Source organism: Colletotrichum abscissum (assembly GCF_030869225.1).
Source record: "Colletotrichum abscissum strain IMI 504890 chromosome Unknown Scaffold_4.1, whole genome shotgun sequence".
Taxonomy (NCBI): domain Eukaryota; kingdom Fungi; phylum Ascomycota; class Sordariomycetes; order Glomerellales; family Glomerellaceae; genus Colletotrichum; species Colletotrichum abscissum.
Window position 1 is genome coordinate 410,764 of NW_026850320.1, and position 20,525 is coordinate 431,288.

A 20,525-nucleotide genomic window follows, 5' to 3' on the forward strand; every position below is an offset into this window, starting at 1 on the left:
TTTTATATATATAACTACTAAGTATACCCTCTTTATAAAAATTATAAGAGGGGTATATATTAAAAAGAGTTTAAAATACTTCCCTGCAAGTATATAGGATACTTAGTTAGATATATATTAAAAATATATAATTTATATAGGGTCTAAGTACCCGTGCTTAAATAGGTATTTATTATAAAGAATATTAAGTTTAATAAAAAAGTCTTTTATAATCCTATATATAAAAAGTAAACTATTATAAATAAATAAGTAAATTTAGTAATTTAAGAAATATAAGAACTTTTTAATATTAATAATAAGCTAGTTTAAGTACTTAGAGAAGTAGATCTAGACTTTAAAAATACTAATACTTAAAATAATTCTATAGTTAAGGATAATATTATTATTAAATTTTTAACTATTTAAAATGCTAAGTAACTAATAGACGTATTTTAAAATATAATTAATAAGGCTAAAAAGGTTAATATAATCTTATTATTATTATTAATTTTTAAAATAACCTTTTTATATAAGCTTAGGGGTAGGGATAAAAAAGGGGATATAATAACTAAGTTATAAACAGCTCTATATAGTTTATAGTCCTCTTTATAAGTACTTATATATATTACAAAAGTTCTCGAGTTTTTAATTTTTAAAAATTTTAATAAAACGCTAAAGTACGTAGTAAACGAGGTATTAATTATAAAAAAGTAATTCTTAATATTAAAATCAATATTAGTAAAGAACTTTTATAATAAACCTCTACTATTATATAAAAATAGAGCTTATAAAAACCGCTTTATTAAGTACTAAGTAAAGCTTTATTAAGTCTTAAATATTAAAATCGGGCCCGTAGACTTTTATAACGTTTTAATAATAGTATTTTTATAACGCTCTTATATTTAAATATAAAAAATAGGAATTATTATAACTATTTCTAAGATTATTATTTTTTTATTTTTATATTTAATTAATAAAAAGCTATAAAGGAAAGTAGTATAGGATATATAATATTTTATTAAGTAATAAAAGGAGTAGTTTATAGGACTTACTTAGAGCGCTCTAAAGGAGTTTAAAAACTACGATTTATTAAAGTTAATTTTTAAAGCTTATTAAAGAAGTTTAGTAATATTAAATATCTTTTATTATAACTATAAAAGCTATTTAAGAATATTATAAACATAAAAATAAAAAAGCTAAAGGATATTAATATATAAAAAGAGGTTAATTATGATTTTAAATAAGGGATTCTACTTTTATTAAAATAGGTATATATTTATAAATATAATATTAATAACGAGGTTAGTAAGATAAAAATACGTATATATATAAGGGGGAATATATAACTACTTAACCCCTTATAAAATACGTACGCTTCGACGCTCGTTATAAAGGCCTTTAGGCTTATAATAATAATAACTATTTAATTTAATTTTAAAATAAACTAGTATAATATTATTAACGTATTCCTTAATACGCTTTTTAAGAACGAAAAGCTAGTAATTATTAAATTTTTAAAAAGATATAAGGTTATTAATAAAGTAAATAAGCTTTAATACGCTTTATATAGCTTCCGAAACTTATTAATTCTCTAGTTCTAAACTTTTATTTTTATACTTTATAATATAAATATAATATATAGCTACGAAGAGATTTATATTTACTAAATTATAAATAAGAAAGTAATATTAGTATTTTATATTAACGATTTTATTATTTTATATTATTAAAATAATTAAAAGGCAGCTTAAGGGATTATTAATAATATAAAAAAATATATTAATTTTAAAAAAAATAGACCGATTAATTACTTTTTTAAAATACGGATTTTATAAAACCGTATTATTTATAAAGTTTACCTTATTTATAACGTATATATTAAGCGAGTTATTAAGCGCTTTAATTTTATAAATTTATTATATCTAATTACTCCTCTTTTTTAAAAAGAGTTTAAACTAAACAAGGGGTAAGTAATAAAAAAGGAAATAAAAAGCTATTAAGAAAAGGTTAAGAATATACTTTATATAGCTATTATAATTAGACTAAATATTACTTTTATTTATTTATAATTATTATAGTTCTTAACTAACCTAAGCGTAACTTATATTAAAATAATTAATTATTATATTTAATATCTTTATATAACGAGATATTTTATGTTTTATTATAGTAATATACTAAGTATATAATTATTATTTTTAGTTAGAAATATTAATTTTATAAATAATAAAATAATATAATAATTATTTTAAGGATATATAATATTCTTTTTTAGTGGCCTAATTTAATAAAAATTAATATACTAAGTAATAGTTATAACGTTAATTACTAAAGCTAAGTTTTTTTATTTTAAAAAAACTATAAAAGAGATTATAATTTTAAAGCGCTTTTTTAAGGATATTATTTTTAACTTAAGAGAAGTATAATTAGTTAATTACGATAATTAGTAAATAATTCGACTCGTTATAGGGAAAAGAAAAAGAATAATTACTTAATTTTATTATATTAATATATAGAATATATAATTAAAATAAGAGTACGCTAGAAGTAGTTTCGAAGTTATTTATATATTAATAAAAAATATACTAATAAATAGACTTATTAAAAACTTTTTATAAGCTAAGTTTAAATATTTTTATATATTCTTTAACTTTTATAATACGTAAGAAGCTATTATAAATAGTTAAAATAGTTAAAAATAATTAATTTAGGCTATACTTAAAAAAACTTAATACTTAAAAATAAATAATAAACGGAACTTAGAGTGCGGCCCGGAGGCTTAAAATAAATAAAATAAAAACTTTTTATAGCCTAAAGGCCTAAATTTTTAAAATAACTTTATTTTATAGAGTATATATATATAAAAATAAGACTTAGGCTTATATTTATTATTTAAATTCTTAGTTTATAAAGTACGTAATCGTTAAGAATATAGTATTACTAAGGAGGAGGGTTAGTATACGTATTAAGAAACGCGTTTTACGTATTTTAAAGTTTATAAAATTAAGAATAATAAGGGTAATAAGGGGTATAAGAGCTAGAATAATTATTAAGTTAATAACTTAAAGTATAAAAATAAGTAATATAATAAGAAGTTAGTTATAAATAATTATAATAAGTATAAAAAAAGACTAGGGGCGCGGGTTAAGGAAGTTTTTTATATAAAAGCCGATATAGTTCTTATATAGCTTTTAATTATTAACTATTTAGCAGATAATATTATAAAACTTAGTAATATTTTATTAAAACTATAGTTAAAAGTGCGCTTTTTAATAATAAAAAAAGATAATATATTTATAAAAAAAGGAGCGCTATTTATAATAACTTTAATAAGAGCCTAGGTTATTAGTTATAAAACGATTAGTATATTAATATACCCCTTAGTTAAATAGTTATTAAAATAGCGTATATACTAGCTACTATTTTTTATAAAATAATAATTATTATCCTTAGAGTTAGTATATTAAAGGGCTATTTTAAAATAGGATAAGTACTAGATCTCCCTTTTTTTAAAAACCTCTTTTTTAAGCTTTTTAAAAACTAAATATATATTAAATAGGCTTAGAATAGTAAAAAGAACTATACTTATTATAGGGGGTATTTTTATTTTTTAATATTCTTTTTTATTTTTTATTACTTTTTTAAAAAGAGCTAGCCTTACGTTTTTTAAACCTTAAAATAATATTAAATATAAACTTTTAAAATAATAAGTATATAATATACCCTTTTTAAAAAGCTTATTATTTAAACTAATTTTATTTTTATTTTTAAACTTTAAGGGGGGGATAAATAAAAGCTTATTAAAGCTCTTATTATTATTATTTACCTTATTATTACTTTTATTATAATTATTAAAAAGAGCTTCGAACTTAATAAAGTCCTTAGTATTTTAATTAATAACTTTAATATTTTCTTAGCTAAGGAAGAAGAGCTCGGTAACTAGGCCTTAATAAGTAAATAAAAAGTCGTAGGGGGGGGAGACGACCTAAAGGGGCTTATTAATATTATTACTTATCTAAATTTTTAATAAACTATATAATATATATATAAAAAGTATTATAAAAATTATATAAAACTTATTATTATTTCTAAATATATTAAATATTTATATTTAAAATAAAATTAATAAACGATTTAATAATATAAGTACGCGCGCGTAATAAACGGGGGTATTTATAATAATTATAAAAAGTTAAAAAAAAATAAAAAATAATAACTAAGTAATGCTATAAGAATTTAAATATATATAAAGTAGCTAAGTAGCTTTACTTTTAGTAATTTATATATTAAAAATAATATAATATGTACTATTCTAGGTTAGGATTTTATTTATTTTAAATAAAGGGATATATTTATAATAAACGCGGTTTAAAAAATACGTATCCTTTATACTTATTTTTTTTTTATTTATATTTAATTAAATTAAGCCTTTATAAGGGTATTTAAAAATTCTATTTTAAGTATAATAGCTCCTTAGCAATAGTAATTAAGGGTATATTATATAATAAAGATAGTAATTATACTTTACGAAGTACTTATTACGTACTAAATTACGTATCTATTTTAGATATTATATATATAGACCTTTTCTTTTTATTTATTTCTACTTTAATAGTTAAGCTACTTTTACTATACTCCGTATGCCCATTGCTACGTGCTATAACTCGTGACACATTTGCTATATGAAAGCTATAATGAATTTACTTGCGAATCGTAATAGTCGCGGCTCGTCATGTCATATAACTCGACCTGCTTAAGCCAGCTCATTTACGGCTAGCAAACCGCATCATACCTGCGCCAACGTCGAACACAGTCACGAGGCTGTTCATCATGGTGTCACCCAAGATGTAAGGGCCCTCGCCGCCATCGGTGACACCAAGCAGACAGACAAAGGTGCCGTCACCATTGTCAAGCGGGTCGGTACTCTGGATCAAATCGGCTTTGTCGGCGTAGAAAGTGTGCCCGTTGATCACGACACCAAAGTCCGGTACTGTAGCGTCACAGGGAGCATAATATGCGCCAGAAAAGATGTCGTAGAAGGAGTTGGGAATTCCAGCTGCGAATGCATCGGAGATATCTGGGCAAATAGGTAAGCTTGGCGATTCATGCTACTGGCTGAGCATTGTTGAAGGGTTTCAATTCTACTTACCAGAAGGCACATACATCAAAGTCGTGCCACTGTCGACAATCGTCGGAGTTGTACTGTTGTAAAACCCGGCAGGCTTAGAGACCGCGGTATTCCACTTGCTTGCAGCCAGGGTCTGGTTAGTAGTAGGGGCCATGGTCACGTTCTTGATGACATATCCGTCAGGAAGGATGGTGTAGAAAGAGTACTCGGTTTTCGCCTCGGGCCTGTGAGATAAGAGGGCGACCTGACTTCATTTTAGCTTCCCATCATGAAGCGTACGTTTCCGCACTGGCACTTTGCCAGCTTTGAATCACTCACCATTCGGATAGGCGTGCTGATAAACTTGCCCTTGGTCTCGACAGGAGGCAATCCGCCGAAAGCCAATTGACCGACCTGAGACTTGCTGTCCATGGCCATGCTAAAGAGATCGGGCTTGACGACGCCCTTCTTGGACATGGTGGTAAAGATAGAGTCGTAGTAGATGGACTTGCCGGTCGCATCATCGTACTCGCTGGTGAGCAAGTCATAGGCGAGGCCGAGCAAGCCGCTAGCGACGTTGTCACCGTTCCAGTAAGTCTTGTTAACCAAGGCCACTTCTTGATGCGGCACCTCAAGACCGGCAAGAGTGATGTCCTGGTAGCCCATGAGGCCTGTGGCAAATTCCCCGTCACCGTAGGTGATGTTGAAGTGCACGCCAGGAATGGAGCCATGCTGGAACGTACCGTTGTACGTGGGCCCGAAGTTGCACAATGAGGTCTGCTCGTGACGTTTGCGGGTCAGCTCCGCCTAAAGCCAAATCCTCCCCTGTTTAGGGTCCATGTTTCGTTACTCACGTCGTTCAACCTGTTGCCGTCAGAGTCTTGGCAGATAAAGTCCTTCTGAACAGCCCATGTGTCACTTGATCCGGAGTCAACGATCACTTGGAGAGTCTCGTCGCCGAAGAGAATGCTGGCTATGTACTCGTAGCCGTTCAAGTCGGTCAAGTTTGTAACATGACCTGTCTTGTACATGCCATTCGAGCCAGGCCCGTTCCGAATGGACTGAATCCATGTCTGAGCCGGGGAGGTACCAACGACTCTGTTTAGTTCGAGAACATGAGGGGAAACTTCCAAGGGTTCGCTGTCGACGTTGCGTTTCTGCAGAGACGATAGGTCGACTTCGGTGATGTCAAACTGAAGGGGTGAACGGGATGCGGCCGCAACAGAGCTAATCAGGCTTGCCGCCGATGCGATAGCGACAATGGACTTCATAATGAGCGTAAGGGGTCAGTGATGATGTAGTGAAGTCGATTGTGTCTACAGTCCCTGCAAAAGTTGCCACAGGCCAGTTCTGGTCGACAACTTGCCGGCTAGACGCCATCCTTTTATGTTCTTCTGCAACGCGCATTCGGTTGCAAAGATTCGTGATCACTGTTCCACCAGATGGATTATTGATTGTTCCACCACATGGACCCCTCATTCGTTGGCCGAACATCCGAACTTTCAATCTTTCATCGTTCGTGTTATTGATAAGACTTGGGAGTGAAGGGGAGTCTCCTGCCCGAAAAGGAAGGAGGGGGTTCTGGAACATGGGTAGTGTCTGGGGTACGATTCAAGCTTTGGCTAAGCTTCGTTGCCGATCTACCGAGCCATAGAGCTAGTCTAGACGGCTCTCAAAGACGACGACAAGCGCATACCGCAGTTCAATATCGCCGATTAGATATCACAGATCTTTGTGAACTGAAAATACAGTTGGGCCGACGGTTTTTCATTATCGGATGACAAGTCTAGCTGAAATTGTCTGCTCTTCTGGCGATGAGAAACAGATCGGCAATCCGTTTCAACACTTACGGGCTAGCTTAGGCCGAGGGGGTATCGACTCAGTGATCCGCTTTGTCTCCGATGTTACCTTCAGATAGGCGAAAGTCCCCTTGTCGATGGTCTTTGGGTGCCGATAGCCTTGACGGTTCATTTCGATGAGATTGTCAACATTCTTGCAGAGGCATGCTTGAAAAGTCAGAAGTGAAGGACGACCTGGAAGCTTAATCAATGATCGTCAGCGACCATCCTGGATTGAGAGACGTCTGGAATAAGTGTCTTATATTATGTCCTGATTGATTATCTTGGCATACACAGAGATGTCAGAGTTGTTGAGGCTCAGCTGGCAGACGGTGCATCCTCAAAGGCGAGTAATGTGTCATGACTGGATGCAAACGTAGCGGCTGATAAGATAGAGAAGCTGCGGGCCTTTCTTTTTATCGTCGCAGAGGGACTTCTCATAGCTAATACAGCTTCATACCTATGACCCTACTTTCAAACTGACTTGAACGCATACTCCCCGGGAGTCCAAGTCTCAAAAGGATGTTCTCAATGCTCCTCCGATACTTTGGTAGATTCCTTGCCTCATGCGCTTCAACGACGCGTCGCAACATCCAAGGGACCCAATCATTGACTTCGCCATGCACACAATGACCTCTGCACTCGATCAACATCCACTGGGGGGGTTAGAGACATAGCTGTCGTGTGCGGCCATCCTGACAATATCGGCGTGAGCACCGACGATCGTGTTTCGTCCCGCCAAGACCAGTAACGAGATTCTGTTTCGACTTGTCCTTGATTCCGGCGATATCTTTCAGTGTGAATCTTCTCAGAAGCAAGGCAACGATGCGAACCACATCTGTGGGACCGGGTCAGCATAACCCATGCAAAAAGCAAGATGGATGGGTACAGGGCCCACGGTTAGAGCCGAACAAACATACCTCGTCATTGTTGAACATGATATTTCCGCAATAGTATTATATCTATCAAGTGCCCTTACTGATTATCAAGCTTACTAATGTGCAACGATACATGGTGAATACCTCTTCTGCCTGCTTTTTGCACCCTTCCTCTATGACGCCGTCATGCTAATTGTTAAAGGTTCCTCTATAGGCGCCGATACTTTGGAAAATCTCTATATCTGATGCATCCTCTATAGGCCAAGCAAACGCATTAGCGGCCACCGTGCCTGTGCAATTCTATTCCCGCACTCATCCGCGACTATCTCTCTCCTGATCAAGGCGAAGATGCGGATGACGTCGCTATTATCCCCACTGCCATAGCCTCATAGATATTGGGCAGTGAGTAATTAATTGCTAAGCATAGTGTTGGGCCAAACTAGGGAGTACTTACCTTCCCTTCTGTCTTCACCGTACCAAGTCTCATCAACACATCCCATAATCCTCTTGAAATTAGTTGGTTTGGCCATGTCTCTGCTTGTCTCTGGTAAAGCCTTGCACCCTCACAGCACAAGCCCGGCTTTGACAGACGGGAAATTCGCTCGGTCGACTTCTCGTCTGTACGCGGAGTAGCTACGCGACTTTATCGATAGAAGACGAACCGCCAGCTTGACCGGAGGCGCATATGCATGTAAGTCTCGCTGGTAAGTTCCTTCTTTCACCATTCTTCTGCCTGTCGACGAAATATGGTGTACACTTTACAGGTCGTACGCTGTAAACTCACAATGCCTCGATAAGACTAGGTTGTAAAGTTGGAGAGTGCCTGAGATTTGAAGTATTTGAGGAGATAACACAAAGGCCCATAACCTGCCGCGCTTCTAGGCCCATGTGAAATCCAAGAGGAAGCATATCATAAGTTGGTTTTCATTCAAAATGTTTAGAATTGCTTGAAGTCCATAAAAATATGTACTGCTAAATAGCCTACGGGGTCCTCCTCTTTATTCATCCTGTAACTGGTGTGGTTACATTTACAACGCCCCCTCCTTGAGGAGATATGCCGCACTTCCACTTCCCGGCCGACTCACAACAACAGCACCCTCCTTCTGCTCCTCAGTAAGCTCCCGCTTGGAGTAGTATTCCCTCTCCCACGCCTCCTTGACAGCAGCAACCTTGTCAGCAGGCACCATGTGGACTGTGCAGCCACCCCAGCCAGCACCGGTAAGTCTGCTGCCATAGGATCCGTTTTCGCGCGCAATGCGGCAAAGCTCGTCAATCTCAGGGGCACTGCACTCGTACAAGTCGCGGCACGAGTCTTGTGTGGCGTTAAGCAGGTCGCCGAGGCGCTTGTTGTAGGCCGTGGTGTCAGAGGTATCCTTCGGCGCCTCCTGCTCCAGAACCTTCATGAACTGGAGTACGCGGAGAGCCTCCTCAAAGACGTGCAGGGCGCGCTGGCGGAGCTTGAAGCGGTCGGCGCGGACGGAGAGCTTGGACATGAAGATCTGCTCAAGCTCGGGGACGGAGACGCCCAGGACCTTGGCAATCTCCTCGCGGGTGTAGCCCTCGGTGCTGGTAAGGGCCTTCTTGGTGACGTCGATGAGCACGCGGAGCTGTGCCTCTGCGGCCTCCTCTGCTGATGCGCCCTCGGCGTGCGGGAGCTTGTTGTTGGCGAAGTAGGCTTCGTGAAAGCCGTGGAGAGAGATACCGAGCGGAGAAGCGTCGGTGGGAAGCTTTGTGCCGGCCGGGTTGAGGGCTGCGTTGAGGAAGGCGCCTGCCATGCTGCACTCGACGACGCGGAGATTGTAGTGGATGGGGCCGGTGACCTGCTTGTTGGAGGTGACGAAGGACTGGGCGATGAGGAAGGAGAGTTCCGGGTTGGTTGTCGGGAAGAAGACGGGGCGAGCGGTCAGAGAGGGGCTGAAGGACACGAAGAGAGCAGAACCGCGCTGGGAGAAGACGGAGGCGGACTGGTCCATGCTGGATGGGTTGGTTGTTAGATCGAAGACGGGTTAATGAAGGGGTTAAAAGGGACGACTCACCCGCCAGAGTTGACACCGACGGCACGCTCACTGACGATGGCAAGCTCAGTGAGCTCGGTCTTGTCAACAGTCTTCTCGCCGTTGGCAAGCATGACAGCCAATGCCGAGGCACTAACGAAAGCAGCACTAGAGCTGAGACCACCGCCAACGGGGACGTTACCGTCCATGAGGATCTTCATACCCTTGGGTCTGAAGTCCTTGCCATGCTTCCGACGCAGCAGCTCCAAGGCGCCACTCAAGCCGCTCTTGAAGTAGTTGGACCACTCGTGGACCTTGGAGTCGATAGGAACATCGGCGCCGATGGGGACTTCAAAGGTGCGGGAGGGGTACTTGTCGGACTGGGCGTTTGCGACGCGGAGGGTGAAGGTGTCGGAGTCAGCGGGAGTGTCGGTGACGGAGAAGGCGAGGATGGCATCGGCGGTGATTGCCATAGGGAGGACGGAGTAGAGGGAGTAGTCGATGTGCTCGCCGATGATGTTCACGCGGCCGGGGGAGCGGGCGACGACAGAGGCCGGGTGGCCGTACTCGGACTCGAACTGTGAGAGCAGAGACGACCAGCGCTTGGTCTGAATGGGGAGGGCATCGTCTGCGTAGATGTCGGCGAGGGCGCTCGCGGTGGGAACGGGACCGGCCATAGCGGGCGTACGTGTGTTTCGCTCGAGGTTGATTGCGGGATGGGTATCTTTACTGCTAGAAGAGACGACGTTGAACAAGAAGATCGGAACTGGGAGAAGGGGAGAAAAGAAGAAGAGAAGAAAGAAGTGTGTGATGGTGATGCCTTGTGACGTTTTGGGGGCGGGTTTGTATTTGGATGGTGGGGGTGGGTGGGACGAGGCCAGTGGTTTGACGATGCGCCGTAATATCCCCGCGATGGAGCTTTGGTGTTTTTGCGGGTGCTCTCTCAACTTTGCTGCGCTGGAAGTGGTGCGCGTGTGCTGCCTCAAGCTGCTACCCCGCAATTGCCCCTCGTTTGGCGATCCCTGACTGAAGAATACTGGAAGAGCTTTGCCTCGAATGTCTCACCAATAAAGAAATCAGAAGAGCTCAGCTTAGAGTTTGGCAATCTTGAAATGAATTCGATCTTCGGTCAGCACTGGACAAGGAGCAAATACAATGATAGTCCCTCGAGTATACATGGCCTTGAAGACTCATGCAATGAATGCAGCAGCTTCATACAGCTTCAAACGCAGTGTTACTCTTCGGGACATTGACACCCCACCTCGGTCGATAATTCCACCGTCATGCAAAATCTCCAACAATTCCTATCTCATTTTCTCTTTGACAAGCCTGACGAGCGCTAGGGTAGCGTGATCATCTAGACTGCATAAAGCAGCTCACCTTTCCGAACCATACCACACCAAGCTGGACCAGAAAGGTTGCCCGGCCCAGCAACCGAGAAGGACAAGGTGCGCTGATTTCGGCGTTCTGGGTTGTCCGGGGTCTCCAGCTTGAACTGGACAACGGCCCCGTTCCATTGCGGGCCGTCAATCGGAAAACCGGCGGAGAACTCGAAAGCTGCCTCGGTTGCGATACAAAGCTAGCGCTAGCTTGCGCATCAAGCTTTTTGGACATGCTCTTTAGTTAAGGTCAAGTGTAAAGGTGGGATTGATGGAAAACGGTATGAGATAACTCTTCTTCCGGAGCATCATGGCACGAGATACAATTTGACGCCACGAAATCTAGAATGCATGATTTCTCAACCAGTGGACGACAGCCAAGCCGTACCAGTGGAGTGACTGCACGCCATCACTGGCCTGGCGCATCGCCTGACTGGGTTCCAGGATCTTGCGCCATGCGGTGCGCGGGGATGTCGGGGGCGAGAGACTTTTGTTTTTTCTCCCTCTAGCGGGGATCTCGCGTTGCTGATAACCTGAATAGTATTAACGTCTTCTCACCTTGCGCAAAATGTGTTGCAACTTCAAATCGCAAAGCAATCTCGAATTGAATCTTTAGACATCATGTTACCTTGGATTGAGGCAAAAAACCGACGCCGACAAGTCAGAAAAGAAAACAAGAGAGAAAAAGGGAGGACCTGAAGAAAGAGGGAGACGCGAAAGAAAAAGGAGGAGAGCCCTAGCCAGAAAGAACTTAGAGCCCCTCAGGCTGTATGGTCATTATAGGCGTTTCTAGCCTGCAAGGTTTCGTGGTGTAGTTGGTTATCACGTCAGTCTAACACACTGAAGGTCTCCGGTTCAAGTCCGGGCGAAATCATTTTTGCAATTTGATGCAATCTCTGAGTTACAAGACCATATTTTCACCTCCTATCATCGACCTATATACTAGATGATAGTCCTGGATCAATATTTGACTTTGCCGCGACCTCTCTGCTGAGGTGGAATTGTGTTTGTTACATATAGACCACTTGATAATAGCTCCAAAAATGACAGCAAGTTTGACCAGCAAGTGTTTCGAAGACTCTCAAGCCGATGGCAATAGTTATGGTAGGTACCCTGATAAATTTATGCCTCAGACTATGGGGCTTGCAATTTTCCAAGTACTCAAAGGCACCGACTCGTTCCCCTAGATAATCTGCACCACCAATATCACTATGCAGTTTCCCAAGCTCTTTTCGTCCCACCCTTGCGAGCAGAATCACGACTGAGAAACAAACAAACGAGGCACTGGCAGATATCTGCCGGGTGAAGGTCTGCATGACGCTGAGCGCACCAAGTGTCTGCACATGGACCTTAATGTCCACACTTCCGGTGGCCCATACCAGTTTAGGTGTTCCATAACATATTGTGAGCCTATAGTTGCTTTACAAAACAATGTCCCATTTACACTACAGACAAATGCGCTTGAGACATTATTCAGATAAGAGCTAGCCACGGCTTCATGGTACTGAATAAGGCAAATCAACTTCCTGGATCTTGCGGGAACCCTACCCTGACTTCCTCAAGTCGAGAACCGGCCGGTGACAGCCTTGGCCGTCGGCTTCTTCTCAAACGCACTCCAGTCGTACCGCTTCAGAGACTCCTCAACGCTAAGAAGTTCCTTCTTGTCCTCCTCAGTCAATAGATCCATCCCCTCCACGATGGTGACTCCTTCCCACGTCGGGGGATAGTGATCCTGAATCCATTGAAAGAATTGCCATTGCGAAAGCTGCTCTTGAGCCATGGCGCCCCACAGTTCAACATAGCTTTGGGGAGAAACCTGCACGGCGGCGGTTGAGCCCTCCTCAGGCGCGAGCCCAGTGGCCCGTCCCCAGGCGGCGAGATAAGACTCCATAGTCAAGGTTTCAACGTTGCATCGGACAAAGGATCCTGGAGGAGGAGGGCTCTTCACCAGTCTTCGAACAAAAATGCCTCCATTGGTGACGGGATCTCCAACACATGGGTACGGCGTGTTGGGTGGCACTGGGTACAAGGTGACATACTTTTTGGCGCTCGGCTTCAACCTGGTCAGTATGTCTCTGATTATTGGGGCACTCAAATACTTTACTTACCACGTAGATCGGCTTGAAGATATCATAGAGCAGTGCGTTGTTCGCAAAGACTGTGAACACGGCGAAGGTGGTCTTGGCGGAAAGATCCGGCATCTCTTGTGTAACATACGAGACGATGCGCCCCTTGCCTTCGAGGTGGGGGCAGACAGCTTCCCCGTTGGTGATCTTGCTCGTGTGAGGCCCGGCGCTGAACACAAGTCGTTGAAGAGAGTCTGTCTTCGCCGCCGCACGGGCAATTCTTCTTCCCTGTTCAAACTCCAACTCCACGGACTTCTCATCGCCGAGTTCGAAGAACGTGTCGTAGTAGTCAGTGAATGCGAAGATCGCCGTGGCCCCGTGGAAGGCTCTCTCGAGGCTCTCTTCATCGTTGAGATTCGCAGAGACAACTTCGACGCCCTTTGCGGCGAGAGCCTTCGCTTTCTCACTCGAGGTGTTACGAGTGGTGCCTCTGACTTTCCAGCCTGGTTCTTTGAGGAAGGCGTCAACGACGCCTCCGCCCTGACCACCAGCTGCGCCAATGACTACGATCAGGTTCGACATGATTTAAAGTTGTGGTAGGAGTAGGAGCGAAGATAAGATGTTTCGTTTACAAGTTTATAGAGATACTGGTGTTCGAATTCAAACTATAATTCTATCGTATTCTGTTGTGGAACGATGATCTCTTTTATAAACGACGAACGTTGTAGTCAAATCGACTGTATCAAGAGAAGAATCTACACTTGCTTGAATAAGTCTAGCAGAATAGCCACCCGCTGCATACCTACCTACGCCATCATACTACACGGCTGCATATCATTCCGACGGAGTCTTGTCGATTTGTCATATGGTTCTGTTAATCTAGCGCGGCGTTTGTGCCTGTCTGCAGATGACTAGATTACAGTGTCAATGGCCTCCCACTACAGTCGGCAATCATGTACTTCGGTAGAGGCACATTTAAGCTTCGGCACTCGGCGCTATCCTTACAACCGAGGCGGGACATCAGAAATCCTCCTTGTTGGGACAAGAATGAGCATCTTCAAAGCTTTTGGGGTCATGGTCGACAATTCACAAATGAACCCAGGTTGGAGGCATTCTTTACAAAGTTCCCTCACGGGAGTGGCAAAGACCTTCTGCTCATGCTTAGAGCCTATTTCGGAGTCCCCCCGATATTTCAAGTGAGTGATCAGTGGAGAAAGATGTGATCATATTACACGAAGCTAGTAGTGTTATCGAATGGATCGAAATCCATCTCTAGAATATCCATTAACGAAAACATAGCATTCGACACATCGTCAATAGGTGTGGTAGTTGCAGTGACCACTCGATCATCCGGCAAGCGATCTGTGACAGCTTCTGCTGGGCCCAAGATATTCACGTTTTCATCAAGACTGAGCGGAAATGGGAGTAACTCATGGATGTGCGCGTTAACGCTCATTGCCACCCATGTCGCAGATGACGATGAAGTATCGTTCTGGAGATTATGGAGAGATGTGTCTCTCCGCTCAGCTTGGATTTGCAGTCCCTGAATTCTCTGGAGCGCTGATCGTGCGCCGCCATACTTCTTGCTCATAACGCGCAGCACTGAACAGATGCTTTCAATGCCATTCTTGCGAATCGTTTCCTTCTCTAATGTGTTTGACCGGTGGAATACCAACACAATTGCGGCCACTAGAGCCATAAAGCCATTGATGCTCAGCAAGTGAGAAGCATCCTCTCTGTAGTGGTTCTCCTCGTACAACTCGGCAACATGGGTCGCCGCTATAATTGAGGCGTGAGACGTCCGCCACGGAGCATGACGGCTCTTGCTAAGCATCTGCAGGATTATGATGGCCGTCAAATAATGGATATGCAACTCTGAAGTATAACGGTGATAAGTTCTCCGAGTACCGTCTGCATCGTATAGCCGTAACACGTCCGGCAGGCCGCTCTTCCATTCGCAAAGCGAGGCAATGACAGTTTCGACCTCGGATTCAACTGGTACGCCTTTCCTGGTGTTCAACTCCGACAACTTGCCAATCACGTTCATGAGTCCGGTGAATTGTAAAGAGACCGTTGTGAATACCCCTTGTGTTTTAAAGTCCGAAGCTGCAAGTGGCTGAACATCGCAGTCTGTAAGCTTCAACGAACGAGGCCGGCCCCAGCAGGCGACCATGAGTGTCTCACTGTTCTTTGAAATGTCAGTGCATGGAACGAGAACACCAAGAGCTAAGTGCAGGGTAGGAACCGAGAAGCGCAGGCGCGTGATGCTTAGAGGAAGGTAGCAATAACGTACTATCAGATGCCAAAATATACGCCGTAAAGACCCGGAGTTATCTTTCTCTCTGTAAGATGATTGCGTGTGGATTCCCATCTGCACTGCTAACCGCACAGCCATACCAGTCCAATGCCACGGCCCATGAAGCGTGACAAGATATGGTGAGGCTGGGGCCCAACATGACAAGAGACATAGTGTCTTGAGGAGGAACACGTTGTCTTTTTCGAACTCGACATGTATCAAAGTTTCAATCTTCTCGTAGAGTGAGTAACTCAAAGTCATACTGCTGGGGTCATGGCGCATAAGACTGCCGACGAGGCACACAGCTTGCTGTAAAAGGATCGACGACTCTCCCCTCGAGAGGTCATCCGCATCAACGACGGGAAAGTAAGGAAAGGCAAATTCAAAGAAGGCGTCCGTCAAAGCCTTGCGCAATGATGGCGCTGGCAAGGTGTCCGCTTGAGTGGCCTTGACCAAGACATCTCGGGCTTGCATAATTCGTGGCGGAAGGCCATCGTAAACTGCCATCGGCTCTATGGCGGAGTCGTACGACAAGACGGAGGCGTAGGAGATGAATCCCTCCGGCTGGTAGTTCCGCGTGTTCAACTCTGAAGACCGAGCTGGAGTCAACATCCGCGGCTCAACTCTCGTTCTATCAGTGCCAAGATTGGGGGGCGATGGCATGGCCGGCACAGTCGGCGATCTCGGCAGCATGAGCTGTCTTTGCCGAGCCGTCATCTTGCGGCTCTTTCGAACGCCATCTCGACGACTGAAGCGGAGATTTATGTCAGAAATCTTGCGGAAAGAGCCATGACGGAACAACAGTGGCTCACATGCACTGAACACCGGCACGGCGACAGTTTGCGCATCCGTGAAGAGGGCTTTCTTGCAGGTCGCACCTAACCTTTTTCTTCGGTAGTCAGATAATGCTTGTATTACAGGCTGGGAGCATGTCTGTGAATCGACTTACCTTCCTAGAGTGGCACTCAACGCATACGACGTTGGCACGGTCTCGCACTGTCCTAGTATTCATATTCAATGAGGCTCGAGCCGAAGTTTGTGAAACTCAGGCGTCTCCCAGCGTCGGTAGAACTGAAGCTTTCCAGACCAGATTGCCGTTTGACTAATCTCTGCCGAACGACACAGCGTGCGGTGTGAGAACCGATGTGGGAGCCGAAATTACGTCAGACCCGGCGCCTATATCCAGTCAATATGCCCGACGGATCGACCCAAGTCCGATTCCGTTTCCGTTTACATTACAGACCAGGCATGCTTTGTTGAGTTTTGTGACCTCTACGAAACGCTGTCTCTATCTATGAGATCCGTCGCCAACTACAAAGCCTTACGTCTAGTCGGTGGCAAGCAACACGACAGAGTCAGCACCGTTCCAAGATGTTCAACCCCATATAGAGGGATGTTTTCAAGCGACGAATGATTCGAACAAGTTTAAAGTTGTACTTGTTTATTATCGATCTCTGTGCTGTAGCCATGCATCGTACGTGTGCTTTACTGGAAGTGTCGGAATGGTATGGACCCCTCACTCACTACCGTCCATGTAGCAAGTACCTGACTTACGGATGCATAGGACCGAACCTCTTAAAGCTTGCAGGTGAATCCGATTGGCCATTGAGCCGAGACTATCAACTCTTCTTCATCGTTGTCCGAGGACGGGGGAGCAAGCATTTACCTTGGGGCACCTTAAACTTCTTTATTCATGTTTGTCCGGATGTTCATAACATGCGAGGTAACAGCATTAGTTTCTTAGATTAAGTTAATTATCCTATCTTGTAACCTCTACTTCATCATTGATCGTTCGAGTCTGTTGACCAATTACCGATTATAGCGTCACTTCCTGCCTCAGGAGTACTAGTGGAAGCGTGAGAGTTCCGTGACTTTAGTAGCTGGATCTTAGACTCGCAGTTCGACTCGGAGATGGGATCGCCATATCTCCTCGCTCACGGTAACGGCAAGCCAGTCTCGGATGCAACAACTACCATATCAGCGGAAAAGGGACGTTACAATGTTTGGGTTCGAGCCAAGGACTGGGTTCCAGCTCATCATCCTGGTCAATTTACCCTGACTATCAACGAAAACACGCTTGACACAGTATTCGGCGTCAATGGCAAAGATTGGCACTGGCAGTATGCTGGCACAGTAGATCTCCTAGGGGATGACGTGCGACTGGTGCTGCACGATCTGACGGGATTTTGCGGCCGTTGCGATGCAATCTTTCTCAGCATGGAGGACACATCGCCGCCCAATGGAATAGACGAAGCATCGCGTGCCTGGCGGAGAGGACTACGTGGTATACCTGATCAGCCTCACAATGCAGGGTCATTCGATGTTGTTGTCGTCGGAGGAGGCATACCTGGCTGTACAGCCGCATTAGCAGCTGCACGAATGGGGGATCGTGTTGCCCTTATTCAAGACCGTCCTTACCTCGGCGGCAATGCCAGCGTAGAGATCGGGCTCACTCCACGCGGTATGACCAACTCCATCATCCAAGAGCTCTCTCATCGCGACCTCGACGGCGACCCAGTCGCGAAGCAGCTGCTTGATGCAGAACCCAACGCCACAGCGTTCATGGAATACACTGTTTACGATGCAGCCCTCACCGGTTCGCAGATAACATCGGTGAAGGCCCGACATGCCCGCACTAGAAAGGAGATTTGCCTTTCAGCTCCAGTCTTCATTGATTGCTCTGGCAAAGCCATTCTTGGTATCTGCACTGGCGCAGAGACCCTTTTTGGTCAGGAGTCCAAGGCGATGTATGGCGAAAGCCTTGCGCCTACAGTAGCTGATGAGATGCATCACGGACACACAGTTTTTTTTTCGAACTCGGATGGGCGACAAACTTGCCCCCTTTCCGTCTGTTCCAAGGGCCACTGAGGTCGCCAAAGACTACTCTGATCTTCGGGGTCAGCTCAATAAGCCCGGTCTTGAGAATGGCCCGGGACCTCTTGTTGTGCCTCCGAATTTTGTACTCGATCCTGCCATGGATATGAAGATGAAGGGACCTCTTACCCACTTCTGGGAGTACGGCCAATGGCTCGATCCATATACTAATGGTGAACATATTCGGGACCATCTCTTGCGCGCCATCTACGGGACTTTCCACAACGTGAAAGAGATGGAGCCCGAGACTTACGCGAATCTGGAATTCGATTGGGTAGCATCTGTGGCTGCTCAGGGAGAGTTCAAGAAGTACAAGGGAGACTACATTCTTACAGAGACCGATATCCGCGATCACAAAGTCTTCCCCGACGCTGTGGTTCAGAATGCAGGCGCCTTTTGTCTACATTACCCAGGCGACAAAAAGTACGACTTCCGTCTGCAGGCCTGGGAATGGGATGAGCGGGATAAAAAGCCTTACGACATCCCTTTCCGGTGTCTCTATTCGTCTAATATCTCGAACTTGATGATGGCGGGGAAACATATCAGCACTACGCACATTGGGGGATCCAACGCCAAGTTCATGGCCAATGGAGGATGCCACGCTCTGGCAACAGCTGCCGCGGCGCACTTGTGCATTAAGCACCAAACCAATCCTCGTCGTATCTATGAGAAACACCTTCAAGAGTTGAAGGCAACTGTCATCCGCCAGGGCCAGGGTATCTGGGACAGAAAATCGGACAACAGACTGTAATTTTCGTGTGGCTATGTGAAGCCTATCGACGTTTTTCATTAAAATCTGTAAACTTCAATCAGGCATCATTCGGGAGGAACATACTAAACATAGGAGTGTAGCTTTCCCGCAGGTATTTCACGTTTCCGAATTGTCCGTCTTGATAGAATGTTGAGGAGCCAATTGAGTTTTGAATTCAAGAATGTTGCTTTTCCTCGTGACTGCAGAGCCAGAGATGGTTCTTTGCGACAATGCTACAGCTTCTCGTTATGAACTCCATCAACTGCCTCCTTGAAATCCTCCAAGAACAACCACCTGCTCTGTTCGATCCAACCTCGGGTCAAGAAATCATTTGCATATTCCGGGAACTCCCGGACGATGTCCTTCAGATGGGTATCGTGAGCAATTACAACAAGGGTATTTCCGCTTCCATCAGCCTCGATAATTCGTTCTACGGTCTCCTCGGCAGCATCCGGGTTGCCAAATAGCATACCAGGACGATGAACGCCATAGAACGGTTTCGTCGTGTCTTCGTCTCGGAGGATGGGTTTGAACAGCGCGCCGGGGCAGGGAGTCACATTGCCCGAATGAAACGGATGTGGCGATATCGAGTCGGGCAGCGGATTGTATGCGGATGGCCTCATCTCGGCGCTATGATGACAGGTGTCACCGCCCATGAGGATGAAGCTATCCGGGCCGGTCGTCACCCGCGCAATAGCATTAACATGACCAACGGTATGACCTGGCGCGTCCAGAATGTAGAAGCTTCCGTCACCGAAGTAGTCGATGGCAGGAAACGATCCGACTTTGACAGTTGACTTGGCGAAGCTCAATTCACGGAGTTCGCGGCCGGCGAAATCGGAATCAAGGACTGGGGACCCTGGGTTCGTAGGGTAGCCTGGCATGATAATGTCCTTGAAACCCGGGCCGACTATCAGCGAGGTGCTTGTGGGAAATCTGCTCGGATCGCCGATATGATCCCAATGCCAATGGCTCCAGATGATGCTCTCGATTTCACCTGCTTTAACCCCGCCTTCTTCGAGGATCTCTCTCACATCCTTCTCCACGCTGCACGTCGTACCGCTCTCTTTCATCCAGTTCTGAATAGGAGGTGAAAGATTTTCGAAGTCTTTGCGCACCCCGAGATCGAAGAGGACTTTGCGGCCAGTGGGTGGGTGCTCGACGAGGAAGACGTATGAAGGACACGAAAGCCACGAATGACCTTTGATGACGTGTGAAACCATGCTCTCCATGCTCACCCTAATCTTCGATGTCGAGTCGATGACCCTTACATTGACGGTCGAAGCAGATGGCGGTACGCGAAGTTTTGATAAAGGCATGGTGGCGTATTTCCGGTCCAATGGACAATTTTGGATATACTACG

General features: G+C 43.9%; 6 protein-coding genes across 6 annotated transcripts; 1 reads left to right on the forward strand and 5 right to left on the reverse strand.

Annotated features, from left to right (window-relative positions):
- Positions 1-4,742: 4,742 nt before the first annotated feature.
- CABS01_02077 (eukaryotic aspartyl protease) lies at positions 4,743-6,357 on the reverse strand (the record flags this gene model as incomplete). The annotated part of the gene is made up of 4 exons (XM_060535455.1): positions 4,743-5,056; positions 5,129-5,351; positions 5,426-5,863; positions 5,941-6,357. 4 exons carry the CDS (start codon positions 6,355-6,357, stop codon positions 4,743-4,745), a joined length of 1,392 nt encoding a protein of 463 aa, XP_060395760.1.
- A 2,473-nt stretch (positions 6,358-8,830) lies between these two features.
- On the reverse strand, positions 8,831-10,854 carry CABS01_02078 (galactokinase; the record flags this gene model as incomplete). The annotated part of the gene is made up of 2 exons (XM_060535456.1): positions 8,831-9,776; positions 9,839-10,854. Coding segments are annotated over 2 exons (1,962 nt in total), but the record flags the coding sequence as incomplete, so codon positions are not given.
- Positions 10,855-12,733: 1,879 nt separating this feature from the next.
- Positions 12,734-13,823, reverse strand: CABS01_02079 (uncharacterized protein; the record flags this gene model as incomplete). The annotated part of the gene is made up of 2 exons (XM_060535457.1): positions 12,734-13,228; positions 13,284-13,823. The coding sequence occupies 2 exons, from the start codon at positions 13,821-13,823 to the stop codon at positions 12,734-12,736; spliced, it is 1,035 nt and encodes a 344-aa protein (XP_060395762.1).
- A 646-nt stretch (positions 13,824-14,469) lies between these two features.
- Positions 14,470-16,549, reverse strand: CABS01_02080 (uncharacterized protein; the record flags this gene model as incomplete). Its single annotated transcript, XM_060535458.1, has 4 exons — positions 14,470-15,424; positions 15,626-16,285; positions 16,350-16,420; positions 16,487-16,549. The coding sequence occupies 4 exons, from the start codon at positions 16,547-16,549 to the stop codon at positions 14,470-14,472; spliced, it is 1,749 nt and encodes a 582-aa protein (XP_060395763.1).
- An 899-nt stretch (positions 16,550-17,448) lies between these two features.
- On the forward strand, positions 17,449-19,162 carry CABS01_02081 (uncharacterized protein; the record flags this gene model as incomplete). Its single annotated transcript, XM_060535459.1, has 2 exons — positions 17,449-18,284; positions 18,397-19,162. The coding sequence occupies 2 exons, from the start codon at positions 17,449-17,451 to the stop codon at positions 19,160-19,162; spliced, it is 1,602 nt and encodes a 533-aa protein (XP_060395764.1).
- A 233-nt stretch (positions 19,163-19,395) lies between these two features.
- CABS01_02082 (metallo-beta-lactamase superfamily protein) lies at positions 19,396-20,481 on the reverse strand (the record flags this gene model as incomplete). The annotated part of the gene is made up of 1 exon (XM_060535460.1): positions 19,396-20,481. One exon carries the CDS (start codon positions 20,479-20,481, stop codon positions 19,396-19,398), a length of 1,086 nt encoding a protein of 361 aa, XP_060395765.1.
- Positions 20,482-20,525: the final 44 nt, after the last annotated feature.